At 53.6% G+C, this 12,814-nt stretch overlaps 1 protein-coding gene across 2 annotated transcripts in view; it reads left to right on the top strand.

Moving 5' to 3' along the window:
* KCNK9 (potassium two pore domain channel subfamily K member 9) overlaps window positions 1-12,277 on the top strand; it is a 99,862-nt gene extending 87,585 nt beyond the window's left edge. For both annotated transcript variants that reach the window (XM_086337438.1, XM_086337439.1), the window contains exon 2: window positions 10,237-12,277. In XM_086337438.1, coding sequence (XP_086193564.1) covers window positions 10,237-11,078 — 842 coding nt within the window. In that variant the 3' untranslated portion in view covers window positions 11,079-12,277. The remainder of the gene's footprint in view (window positions 1-10,236) is intronic.
* The last annotated feature ends 537 nt before the right edge of the window (window positions 12,278-12,814 follow it).

Genomic DNA, 12,814 nt, shown 5'->3' with positions numbered 1-12,814 from the left:
CCCCACAGGGCCTGTGATTCATTCTCCTTTTTAGTGTCTGCAGACACCTGGGGCTCAGGAATCCTGGGGAGCCCATACCGGGGCTGGCATGAGGCCGGTGCCGGGAGGATGGATGAGTGGGATGCTGGTTGCAGCTGAAGTGGGGGGCCGCCAGAAAGCATGGGGGGCCAAGGGCAGCTCCCTTCCCCAGCCCATCCCTCTTCAAAGCCACCCTGAGTCATTCTTTAATAGAATTTGTGCCTATTTTAATTCCTACAGGCACAGAATCCTTGTGTGTCCTTTATAAATATTTCATTGTCTTCCAGCAGCAAATTTCCTGATGTCCAAATGCCTGGGTGGCCTCCTCCTTCCCTGGGCTGTGCGATGGTGGATCACTTTCACCTGGCACCTGGCCTTGATGGCCGCCCCCGCTCGGAGTGGCAGAGCACCCCGGAAGCTTGGGGTCACAGTGCATTTGACCAAGGAGAACGAGGCGGCCTGGGCAGGGAGGTGATCACCCATGGTCCCTGAAGGGCAGAGTCTAACCCAGCCTGTCCTGATCCCCGGGGGCCAATCTTGTCCCCACCCCTCACCGCCCCTCTACAGTGTCCTGGAGGGGAATTCGGAGCACGGTTGGTCGTTTCTGACCAAGGGATCCCGGCAGGCTTCACGGAGGGGCACCCCACAGTGGGGGAAGCTTCACACACGGTGAAGGGCTGCAAAAGTCCGGTGAGATCATTTACGGCCAGCTGTTGATGGGCTTAGATTTCGGGGGAGCCACGGGCAGTCCTGAAGTGTCAGGAGTGAGGCTGGTCTGCGACCCCCGTTGCCCCATTGCCTTATACTTTTCTCAGTGAGGACAGCCTGCTGGATGCTCACGGTGTCTTAGGGAAACGCTGCCCAGAGCAGGAGCCGGGCCCGGGAACTTCTCAAACCTGGTGGCTGCCACACTCTTGGGGAATCTAGCAAGAAATCGGGGGTGGGGGGCACAGGGCGCTTTTCTGGGAGTGCTGCCTTGTCACCTCAGTGGGCTCTTTGGGCACCCTCAACCCAATAGGAACCATCGGTTTCATTACCCTCCTTGCCCACCTGGCTCCCTTGCGGGGACAGCCTATTCATTTGTTTTATTTGTTAGCCCGCTGCAGCCCTGAGATGCAGGCCTCTTCTCTGCTAAACCTCTCCCAGGACAGATCAAAGAGACCCACTAAGTATATTAAAGGGGCCGTGAAAATCAGGCTGGATGATGTAGTTCTCGGGCAGAGCTGCCCCCAGCCGTGCTGGGCTCGGGAATGGACCAGGGCCTCAAGGCAGGCCTGGAAGATGGAGGTCATGTGCACAGGGATGCTGCCTTCTAAATTCTGAGTGACTGCCCCGTGCCAGGCCCTGGGATGTGCCAGGGCAGACCAGGAGTGGGCTTCTGCCCACCTGGGAGCCAGAGTCTGGTGAGAAGGCAGTGGAAGAGAGGAGGGCAGCAGAAGGAGGAGAAGGGCGGGGGCCAACTCCATCCCCACTCAGAGGCCAAGCCCCACGGTGGCTGCAGCGGGGCGGTGTCCCAAGGGTGTGAGACGTGGTCCAGGTGGTGGTCCTGCCCCGGGAGCCCCCAGCCCCCCGGCCCGGGCTCGGGGGCGGGAGGAGACACAGAAGGCTGGCGGTGTGGGCAGGCCGCGGGGCAGCCTGTCGTGTCCAGGCGTGGCTGGCTGAGGGCCCGACGCGGGTGCCCACGTGTCGGAGGCCCGCCCGGGTCGGCGTGCCGTCCTGTGCGGGAGCTCAGCTCCGGTGCCCTGGCCCGAAGGCCGCAGAGCGCAGGTCTGGGTGGGCGTGGAGCGGGGCCGCGAGCCTGGCCTCACTTCTGGCGGCATCAATCCACTTGTGCTGCAGGGACGGAGTGCCAGACTGCGGGGCTCCAACAGCAAACGCGTCTCAGAGTTCTGGACACTGCAAGTCCGAGATCCAGGTGACAGCAGGTCCAGCGCCTGGTTGGGTAGGCAGGCTCTCATCTTGCCTGCCGACAGCCACCTTCTCGCCAAGTCCTCACGTGACCACGAGACAGAGGAGCCCTGGCTCCTTCGTCTCCTTTAAGGGGACCAGTCCCATCAGAGGGGCCCGCATTCATGACCTCATGTAAACCTCATCCCAGAGGCCCCATCCTGAATCTCCCTGCGGGACTGGAGGAACGTTCAGTCCATACCAGGGATCTGATGCCCTGGTGAGCGGTCAGTTCCCACTGCCTCTCTGTCCCTCTCTGCTTTCTGTCCTTGGCCCCATTTCACAGACAGGGAAATGGAGGTGTCTTTCTCGGATACTCAGGAGTTCAGATAGCTCTTCAAGGTGGGGCTTGTTGTCTGAACAGTTCCATCTCCTCTCTGGATGTGTAGGTCAGGAAGCCCGGGCAGGTGTGGAGCTGGGCTCTGCAGGTTCTTTTCCAGGCTGAATCCCCACGTTCCTCTTAACGCATAGCCCTGCAGCTCTTGCACACTCCACCCCCATCTCCCTGGGCTCAGCCTCTGGGCACTCGCCTGGGGTGAGGTGCATGGGCTGGGCTGTGAAGCTGAGCTCGAGGGTCTTCTGTTCTCCTGAACCTCCATCAGCCCCCACATCCACCTGCTATGCCCTCAGTGCTCCTGCAGGGGAGGCCAGGATCCTTGGGCCTCAAGTGGATGCCCCTTGCCTCTGCCCTTTGGCCAGGTCCTGGGCTCTGCCACAGGACCCTGGGTCCAGGGGGAGGCCCTGATTTGTGGGAGCAGGACAAGACAGGAAGCACTGAGTAACATCTGAATTCCAGCAGAGACTGCAGCCTGGGAGAACTCCACACACCTTTCCTCTTGGCGGGCTCCTATTCATCCGGCGGTGACCCTGCGCTGATGCCCCAGTCTGAGCAGGGAGCCTTCTCCATGCTTCTATCACATCCAGCATGGGCCCTGGGGTAGATCTTTCCACCAGGCAAAGCTGATGAGGCTGAGAGTCTGATACTGTGCTCAGCCTCTCAGTTTTGTGTCTTGTGTTCATCAGATCCTCCCGCAACCCACACAGGGCCTGGATCAGATTCTCCCACAACCCATGCAGGGCCTCGTGGAGAGGATGCTGGCCAGCATTGACCTGAGGCCCCTCTCACACCGTCCCTGAGCCTTCCGCACCCACCCCACCGCTCTAGTGAGCTAAGCTGGGTCTCAGCCCTGGGGTCACTCTGGCAAGGGCTCCACCTCCTGTCATGGCCCAGAGGTGCCTGAATTTGATTCAGAGTCTGTGTCCCCATCTGCTCTAGCTTTGGGCTGGGACCTGGGAGCACCTCTGGGGTGGTCCTCCCCCTGATCCCATTCTGCTCACCTGTCTCCTGGTCGGCGACAATGGGCTGGGAGCTGCAAGGCGAGGACCCAGCAGGGGCTGGCTGGCGAGTGAGCCGGGATGGGGCATCACCTGAGACGGCCTCCAGGGTGACTCCCTGTGCTTGGATCCTGAGCTGGCATCCTGGAGCTCAGGGAGGACGGTGCTGGGGTCAGAGCTGCTGTGTGTGCAAACTGGGGGGCTTTACAGGCTGTCACTGTTCCCCACAGCTGTCCTCACGCCCAGGAGCCTGGCCCCTCAGGACCATGAGCACATCTGAGTCTCAGGCTCTGCATCTGTGGAGAGTCAGCAGCAAGGGGGCTGCAGGGCTGAGTGCAGAGGGACAGTGAGAGCCACTGTGTCCCCTGCGTGCAGGGAGCTTCATACCCAGCAGCCTGTGGCCTTCACATTCCCCAGGCTGGGGAGGTCTGGGTGACAGTCGTACTGGTCACTGCTTGGCTCCTGCAGGGTTGTGGAGGGATGACCCTGTCTCCTGTGGAGGGGCTGTGACCTGGTCTCACTGTCCCCTGCCAGCCGCATTTCCCACATCCGTCCGGTGACGTGAGTGCGTCTTCCTGAGGTCACAGAGCAGGAGCCCAGAGGCTTCTGCCTGGGGCTGGGGTTTCAGAGTCTCTCCTGGGCCCCATGCACACCTCCTGAACCCCGTATGGATCAATTTTAGAAGTCTCTTTGATGAAAGGATGAACTGTATGAAAGGATGATGGAAGGATGAACTGTATGAAAGGATGATGGAAGGATGAACAGTATGGTCCTAGGTGGGATTCCTGAGGTTATGTTGGTGGAGGAGAAAGCGGCTCCCAGTGCTTGGGGAAGCCTAGAGCTTAGAGGCTCTAGAGGGAGCACGGGGGCATGGGGGAGCCTAGAGTCTTAGAGAGCAAAGCTGGACAGAGGTGTGGCTCTGAGCTCGTGGGGTTGGATCTCACAGGTGGGATGGAAGGTGGCCGAGAACACGCACCAGCCTGGGAGTCCTTGGTGGCATTGTGACACCCATGCCCTCCACCTAAGGGAGTTCTGGCCGTGGGCTGGCTGGCAGCCCTAAGATATCAGGGGAAGACAAAAAGCCCCTGTGGGCCCCCTGTACCAAGCACAGGTAGTGTGCATAGTCAAGGCTCTGGGTGAGTCTGGATAACATGAGTAGATGCTTGAATCCAGCTCTGCCCAAGGAGGCCAGGCTGCCTTCATTCACTCACAGATTAGGAAAAACAAAGTCTTTTAGGGTTTGAGTTGTCACACAGGTTTTGTGATGGCATCGAGTATTTGCAGCTTGTTCTCCTTTTGGGTTTTCTATCCTGTTGCGTTGAGCTATAGGCCTGTTTTTGTACCAGTGCCATACTATTTTGATTTCTGTAGCCTTGTCGTATAGTCTGAGGTCAGGGAGCCTGATCCCTCCTAGTCCATTTTTCTTTCTTGAGATTGCCTTGTCTATTCACTCAATAGTGAAAGGCCTCAGAGGCCTGTAGGGCACTGTAACCAGGCGTCCCAGAAGAAAGAGAATAACTCAAAAGAAACGGAAGAAATAATGGCCAAAATGCACCGAATCTGGCGAAAGACACAAATTTACAGATTCAAGAAACTCGGTAAACTTCAAGCAAGATAAATACAAAGAAAACATCAGGATCGAGCTGCCAAAAACCAGAGAGAAACTCTCGAAAGCGTCAGAGAGAAACAGTGCGTCACATACAGTGAGACAGCTATTTGAACAGCACTTACTTCTTAATCATAAACACCAGAGGCCAAGAAACAGTGGAGCAACATCTTTAAAAAGCCTTTTAAATACCATAACCCGTAACTGTCTATCCAGGGAAAATATCTTTTGAGAATGAAGAGAAAATCCACTCTCAGAATCAAAACTTGTTTCCAGCCGCTCTGAAGAGCGGCGTGATTTCTAAAGGAGGTACTTCTGCCTGGAGGGAAATGACACCAGATGGAAACTGAGGTCTTCAGGAAAGAACGAAGCGCATCTTGATAAACAAGTAGGTTTATATTTATACAAAACGCAGGGGTGGGAGTCCCATGACATCTCCATATAGCTCACCTGTGCGGCTGATATAAAACCCAGATGGATGCTGGAAAACTTAACAAGGTGGTAAATTAGCTAGTGGTTCTGGATGGGATCTATTTACTGGAAGGAAACCAGCATAGTACTTGCTGGGTCAAAATCAGGTGCCCAGCCCCCAGCCCTTCCTGTGATGAGTGAAGCAGTGGCCCTTCTAGGGGCCTGGCCAGCAGTATGCCTGTGTATCTCGTCCCTGGGGGTGTCACTTCTGTAGCCCACCACCCTGCGGAAGGAAAGAATGCCATCATTTTGATGGCCCGTGGTATATCTCACTGGTGTGTTACAGCAAAGACATCCCTTAGAGCAAGACAGGTACACGAGCGTGTTGGCCCAGAACACCCCAAAGCTTAGGGCTTCCAGGTGAACAAATCTCCAAGGGCCCCAGTGGCCCAGGGCGCAGGACCGTTCCCACTGCGGCTGTGTCTTGCAGAGCCTCCAGGAAGAAGGGAGCTGTGCTGGGCATCTTCAGTGTCCCCAGCGAGATGCATCCATCTGCACCCTGCTCCCCACTGGGGAGGCTAAGTCTGTCTGCACCACCTCTAGGGCTTCTTGGCCCTCTGGTGTCCAGCTGGGTTCATCCATGGGACAGCCCCAGCAGGAGGTCTGAGGAAGGGAGGGAGAGGAGGACCTTGGTAGTCGACCTCTTCAGCAGGTTCATGCCCTGGAGTGACTCTCTACAGGTGCCGGCAGCTACATCCACAGCGTGTGGACTGACAGCTCTCCGTGACTGCGGGAGGTGGCACTCTCAACTTGAACAGTTAATTAATGGGCTATTTATAGCATGGGAGTGCAAGGAAGGAAGAAGGTGTGGTGGCCTGGGACGAGCAAAGCCCTTGGCTGATCCATGTGGACGCTCCGCTGGATCCGCTTCCCATATCTGCTTCTGATGCAGTGTGATGGGCGCCGCATGCAAACAGGACGCATATGAAGCCTACATCTAGAATATTCATTCAGTGTCTGTGGACGCTTTATATAAATACACGTGGCATACGCTTGGAACTTTGTGAAAGGTGGATGTGTTAGGTAGAGTAACTGGATGTGGATGTGAAGTGTAGAGGTGAAAGCCACATACCATCTACATGTTAGACTAACATGCAGAGCATCTCCTGTACACCCACAGCACACACACGTGGCGTAGGATGTGGGTGAACATGCAGCGAGCACTCAGGACACAGGGTCTGTGCACCACATGTATGCCCACGCTGCGGGGATCGCACGTTCTCGTAGCTCAACAATATTGTGTAGTTCCTAAGCCGTGTCCAACTCTTTGCGATCCCATGGACTGTAGCCCACCAGGCTCCTCTGTCCATGGGATTTCCCAGGCAAGAATCCTGAAGTGGGTTGCCCTTTCCTCCTTCAGGGGATCTTCCTGACCCAGGGATTGAACCCACATCCCCTGCATTGGCAGGCAGATTCTTTACCACGGAGCCACCAGGGAAGCTCTCAATAGCATACACACCATCTACAGATTACGGTACAAGAGACGCAGCGGAAAGCATACAAAATGCACATATGCCACGAGTGAGGGAAGATGGCCTCTCCTTCCCAAGAAGAAATCATAGTTAATATACAGAAACCTGCTGTATTTCTATATCCTGTGGTCATGTATGGATGTGAGAGTTGGACTGTGAAGAAGGCTGAGCGCCGAAGAATTGATGCTTTTGAACTGTGGTGTTGGAGAAGACTCTTGAGAGTCTCTTGGACTGCAAGGAGATCCAACCAGTCCATTCTGAAGGAGATCAGCCCTGGGATTTCTTTGGAAGGAATGATGCTAAAGCTGAAACTCCAGTACTTTGGCCACCTCATGCGAAGAATTGACTCATTGGAAAAGACTCTGATGCTGGGAGGGATTGGGGGCAGGAGGAGAAGGGGACGACAGAAGATGAGATGGCTGGATGGGATCACCAACTCGATGGACGTGAGTCTGAGTGAACTCCGGGAGTTGGTGATGGACAGGGAGGCCTGGCGTGCTGTGATTCATGGGGTCGCAAAGAGTCGGACATGACTGAGCGACTGAACTGAACGGAACTGAACAATGAAAGATCAGAAAGAGAAATTGAGGAAATAATCCCATTTTTTATTAATTTTTTTTTAATTGGAATACTTTGCTTTACAATGCTGTGTTAGCTTCTGCTAACAGTGCAATAAAGCGAATCATCTATGCGTGTATATTTGGACCTCCCTCCCTCCCACCCACCCCCACAGGCCACCACAGAGCACTGGGCTGGGCTTCCTGTGCTAAACCATAGGTTCCCACCAAGCACCTTACACATGGTAGTGTATATATGTCTGTCCTAATCCCCAGCCCAGCCCGCCCTCCCCCCACCTCCACCCTCCCCTTGCGCCTGTGTCTGCATGTCCATTCTCTGTGTCTGTGTTTCTATTCCTGTCCTGGACACAGGTTCATCTGTACCATTTTCTAGATTCCACATGTATGCTTTATTGTTGTTCAGTCGCTCAGTCGTGTCCAACTCTTTGCAACCTCATGGACTGCAGCACGCCAGGCTTCCCTGTCCATCACCAACTCCCAGAGCTTGCTCAAACTCATGTCCATTCAGTCGGTGATGCCATCCAACCATCTCATCCTCTGCTGTCCCCTTCTCCTCCTGCCTTCAATCTTTCCCAGCATCAGGATCTTTTCTAATGAGTTGACTCTTCGCGTCAGGTGGTCAAAGGATTGGAGCTTTAGCATCAGGCCTTCTGATGAATATTCAGGATTTATTTCCTTTAGGATTGAGTTTGATCTCCTTGCTGTCCAAAGAACTGTCAAAGACTCTTCTCCTGCACTGCAGTTCAAAAGCATCAATATACGCGTTAATATATGATTTGTTTTTCTGACTTACTTATTCGTCTCTTCAGATTAGATAATTTCTATTCATGTGCCTGTTATTTTCTTCTTGCTATTTCCTCATCAGTCCTTTCTGGTCCAACTCCGATGTTGTTCTGCCATTTCTCCTCTTTCATAAAGGCCATGGGGTCTCTGAGAGGGTCGGAGCTCTGTGCTGCCTCAATGGGACTGAGGGCCAGAGAAGGTACAAACTTGTGATGTCAACTCTGCAGTAAAAGTGTGACTCCCAGTCAGGCAGGACGTGGCACAAGTTCACGGCAGGGGAGAGGCAGGCAGTCTGAACGTAAGTGATGAATCCCTGGTGGAGAGGTGTGGGCTAGAGCAGGCAGGGCAGGCTTCCTGGAGGAGGCAGTGGGAGGGGGCAGATCCCTACTGAGTCCCACACCCTGCTCTTTGATCTCAGCACATCTGTACAACAAGCTACCTCAAAGTTATTATCCCGTGTAACAGGTGAGGACACCCAGGCTGGGAAGGTGGTCTGCAGCCCACGGTAATACACCCAGTTAAGTGACCATGAGCACGTGACTCAGGGGAGCACCAGGGGAACCCTTCTTGGTGGGGCGGGATTGGAGATGTTGGAAGGCCATGTTCATCCTCCAAGTTCGCAGTCCACATACCGCCTGTGATCCTTTTTTTTTTTTTTTTTTCCGGGCAGAATTAGTCCTGGAACTTGAATTAGTCTTAGGTTCCTCATGCCATATTGTGCCAACCCTACCCAGACTCTGACATGATCACTGAGCACCTAAGTGACCCTGGCAGGTAACTTCACCGTTCCAGCACCACCGTGCTCAGTTGAACCTGAGGGAATACAGGCTCAGCTTTGCATGGCTTATGCAGGGAATCCACAGAGAGGTGTTCTGTGGAGCTGCGTGAAGAGTTTCAGAGGCTCCTACACATGTGGGGTCTTTTAGGATTGTGTGTCCCCTCGATTCTGACAAGGCCGCATTCACACAGTGGCATGGATGTATTCTGTCCTTTGTTAAAGAGGTATTTTGTGTGCTCGGTATTTCTCACAAAAGAGGTAAACATCTTTGCCCCTGTGGTGTTTATGCTCCACTCAGCAGGGACCTCTAGATTCAAGACCTCTGCTTTTAAGCCTCATTTGCTGAAAACTCTGGGCTTAAATCCCAATTCTGAAGAAATCGAGTTACCCTGCTATTAAATAACTGTTTTCCTGCCAGTGGTGTCGGATGCATTGTGTCTGCATTGTGTCTGTTTTATAGGGTCAGCACAAGGTTAGAAAGAGGTGGTGTGTGATGCGGGTCACACAGACTAACTAGTTGATTGGCTACCTGAGCTGGGTACGGGGAGCCTGGGCAGGAGGCAGGGGGTTCTCTAGACCATGCTGAGCTTTCTGGCACCACCTTTGAGGCTGTGGAAACTGGGGTTCTTTCTCCCCCTTTACCAGCACACGCAGAAACGACTCAGGTGGATCCATCATGCCCTTCCAGCCTGTGCACCCTCTTACCTTCTGAGATGCCCCCACCTCCCTGGGTGGCCCCACTGCTCCCAGTGGGGGAGGTGCAAGGATCCACACTTCCTGGGCTTTCCACCCACCTGTCCACCTAACCTGGCCTTAGACCCAGCGTTTATTTAAGAATACAAGCATGGTGGTCAACAGCAACCACAAGAAAACCCAGTTAGCATTCTTTGACTGTTTGCTCTTAGGGATGATCCATGGTGGGCGTATTTCATTTTTCTCCCTTGGGCTGGCTACGTCTGCAGCTTTCTGCAAAATCATATGAGTGAATATGCTGCTTTTCTTTGGAAAACCTTCGTGTTACTCTAAGAACAGTAAAATAACCCCCAAACTCCTCCTCCCCTAAATTAAGTGTTCCAAACATGGAGGAACATTTCTTCATTGATTCTTGCCTGTTCTTCCCACCACCCTGCCTCAGGTTACCCCAGCTGCATCCCAACTGCAATACCCACATCCACCCCACCACACTCCACCCTGACTTAAGGAGACCCTGCCTCACTGCCTCTCCCCTTTCTCACCTCCTCCTTGCAGGTTACGGGCACGCTGCTCCCGGCACGGACGCGGGCAAGGCCTTCTGCATGTTCTACGCGGTGCTGGGCATTCCCCTGACCCTGGTCATGTTCCAGAGCCTGGGCGAGCGGATGAACACGTTCGTGCGCTACCTGCTGAAGCGCATCAAGAGGTGCTGTGGCCTGCGCAACACGGAGGTGTCCATGGAGAACATGGTGACCGTGGGCTTCTTCTCCTGCATGGGGACGCTGTGCATCGGCGCGGCTGCCTTCTCCCAGTGCGAGGAGTGGAGCTTCTTCCACGCCTACTACTACTGCTTCATCACGTTGACTACCATTGGGTTCGGGGACTACGTGGCCCTGCAGACCAAGGGTGCCCTGCAAAAGAAGCCGCTCTACGTGGCCTTTAGCTTTATGTATATCCTGGTGGGGCTGACGGTCATCGGGGCCTTCCTCAACCTGGTGGTCCTCAGGTTCCTGACCATGAACAGCGAGGACGAGCGGCGGGACGCCGAGGAGCGGGCGTCCCTGGCCGGCAACCGCAACAGCATGGTCATCCACATTCCCGAGGAGGCGCGGCAGGGCCGGCCCCGGTACAAGGCGGACGTGGCGGACCTGCAGTCCGTGTGCTCCTGTACCTGCTACCGCCCGCAGGAGTACGGCGGCCGCTCGGCGGCACATCAGAACTCCTTCAGCGCCAAGCTCGCCCCGCAGTACTTCCACTCCATCTCTTACAAGATCGAGGAGATCTCACCAAGCACATTAAAAAACAGCCTCTTTCCGTCCCCCATCAGCTCCATCTCCCCCGGGTTACACAGCTTTACCGACAACCACAGGCTGATGAGACGACGGAAGTCCATCTAGGTCTGGGGCGGGAAATACAAGCCCGAGTCTTGTGTCCTCTTTGACGTTCAGTCTCATGGGCCCAACTTGTCTTATTTATTATGATTATCCTTTATGATTATCGTCATCATTTTTTTTTTCCTTTCTCTCCTTCCTTCCTTTCTTGGTTTCATTTCTTCCCCCACCTTTCCAGCGAGACAGAGCAGGCCAAAGGGAAAAGAAGGCCCGTCTTCCTCTGAAACTCGCATCTGAGCATGAAGCATGGATTTTGTCCTTCTTCCCAGCAAAGTATGCCTTACATTTCTCCCCGACCTGCCCCATATGTGGGGTGGGGAGGGGTGGCTTTCCCAGGACAGGTGTGAGACCCAGACAAGGAGACAGAGCCCAGAGGATACCTACCCAAAGTTGCACACCCCGCTGAGTGCCCACCCACAGTGGCATCTCTGACCCAATTCTTTCCTCTCTCCTCCCCAAGCGGCGGGTGGCCGTATGTGTGTGGTCTGAGTGTTTGCGAGTGAGGGCACACACCAGTGTGCGTCTGTGTGTGTGTGTGTGACGAGATGGAAACCAGGTGTTCATCTTTCTTTTCCATCACACAATTCTGTTAATAGTCCGCTTTTGGCTGCTTTCAAACAAAAAGGGGAAAACAAAACCCAGGAGGTGTTTGATTTATCATCTTGCCAAATCAAGCATGTTCCATAAGCAGCCTTTATCCCAGGCGTGTCATGATCACATGTTTTAACTGCTAGGTTCTAAATTCTATTAACTTCTTTTTAGGGGGTGGGTGGGCAAGCCATCATGGATCATTGTAGCTTGCCAGTTCAAAAATTTTTTAAACAAGCATGCACTTTGTTAAACTGGTATGCGTTAACAACACAAGAAAACAAAAAACTAGCAATGGAATAATCAAAAGCCAATAATATTAATTTATTAGAGACATTCTTAATTTTGCCATCTCTAGTTCCAACAATTTTCCATGTAACTGGAAGTGTCAGGGGAAGCTGGAAAATTGTTGCAACCACAGAGTATCTATTTTATTGTTTCTCTCTTATTTATGTGACGATGTGGATGATGTGTGCAGCGTCTACCTACGTGAGTGAGATTTATAGTCTGGGATGCTACGATGAGAATGGGTATGACTAAGTGGATGTGGTTTCTTTCCCTAATGAACAATGACAGGGCATTCCTCGTTTTAAAGAATATATTTAATGTATTTTAAAGTGTGTCTCCAACTGCATTTGATTTATAAACAAGGGAATGTTGATGTTGGTCTCAGGAAGAGTTTGGAGGCAAGGAGCTGCATCTTGGCCTGCTGGGAACTTGTCAATCTCAGGGGATGACTTTTTCTGAGTAATGGAGAAATTCCTCCCCACTCTCAAGAGGGGATGACCCCCAAAGTGAAGGCCTCCTTATCTCCTGGAGGCCAGTTGGGCTATAGAACGTGGCCCTTCCCATGCAGGAATAAAGGAGAGTCTGACCTCCGGATTCATGGAGGGAACCTTCATTCCCTCATCACTGTCTCTGCCATCTCTAAAAAATCAGCCATCCTCATTCCCCTTTTTCAAAAACTGGAAGTTCACAGCTCTCGGATGGAAATGGGCTTTGGCTGGGCCACTTGGAAGGGGAAGTAGGGGCCCCTGTGCGATTTCCCAGGATGGAGGATCTGCTCCCTAGGAAGAGCAGACCTACAAGGTTTCCCAAGAGACGGCCCCAGTGCACCCGCCCCAAGCGTCTGGGCTGTTGGACCGAACACGGCC

This window comes from Bos grunniens, chromosome 14, assembly GCF_055505025.1.
Source record: "Bos grunniens cultivar Pamir isolate PY7600 chromosome 14, Bosgru_T2T1.0, whole genome shotgun sequence".
Classification (NCBI taxonomy): domain Eukaryota; kingdom Metazoa; phylum Chordata; class Mammalia; order Artiodactyla; family Bovidae; genus Bos; species Bos grunniens.
The sequence above is the reverse complement of the archived record's forward strand: the minus strand, read 5'-3'. Positions and strand labels throughout refer to the sequence as shown.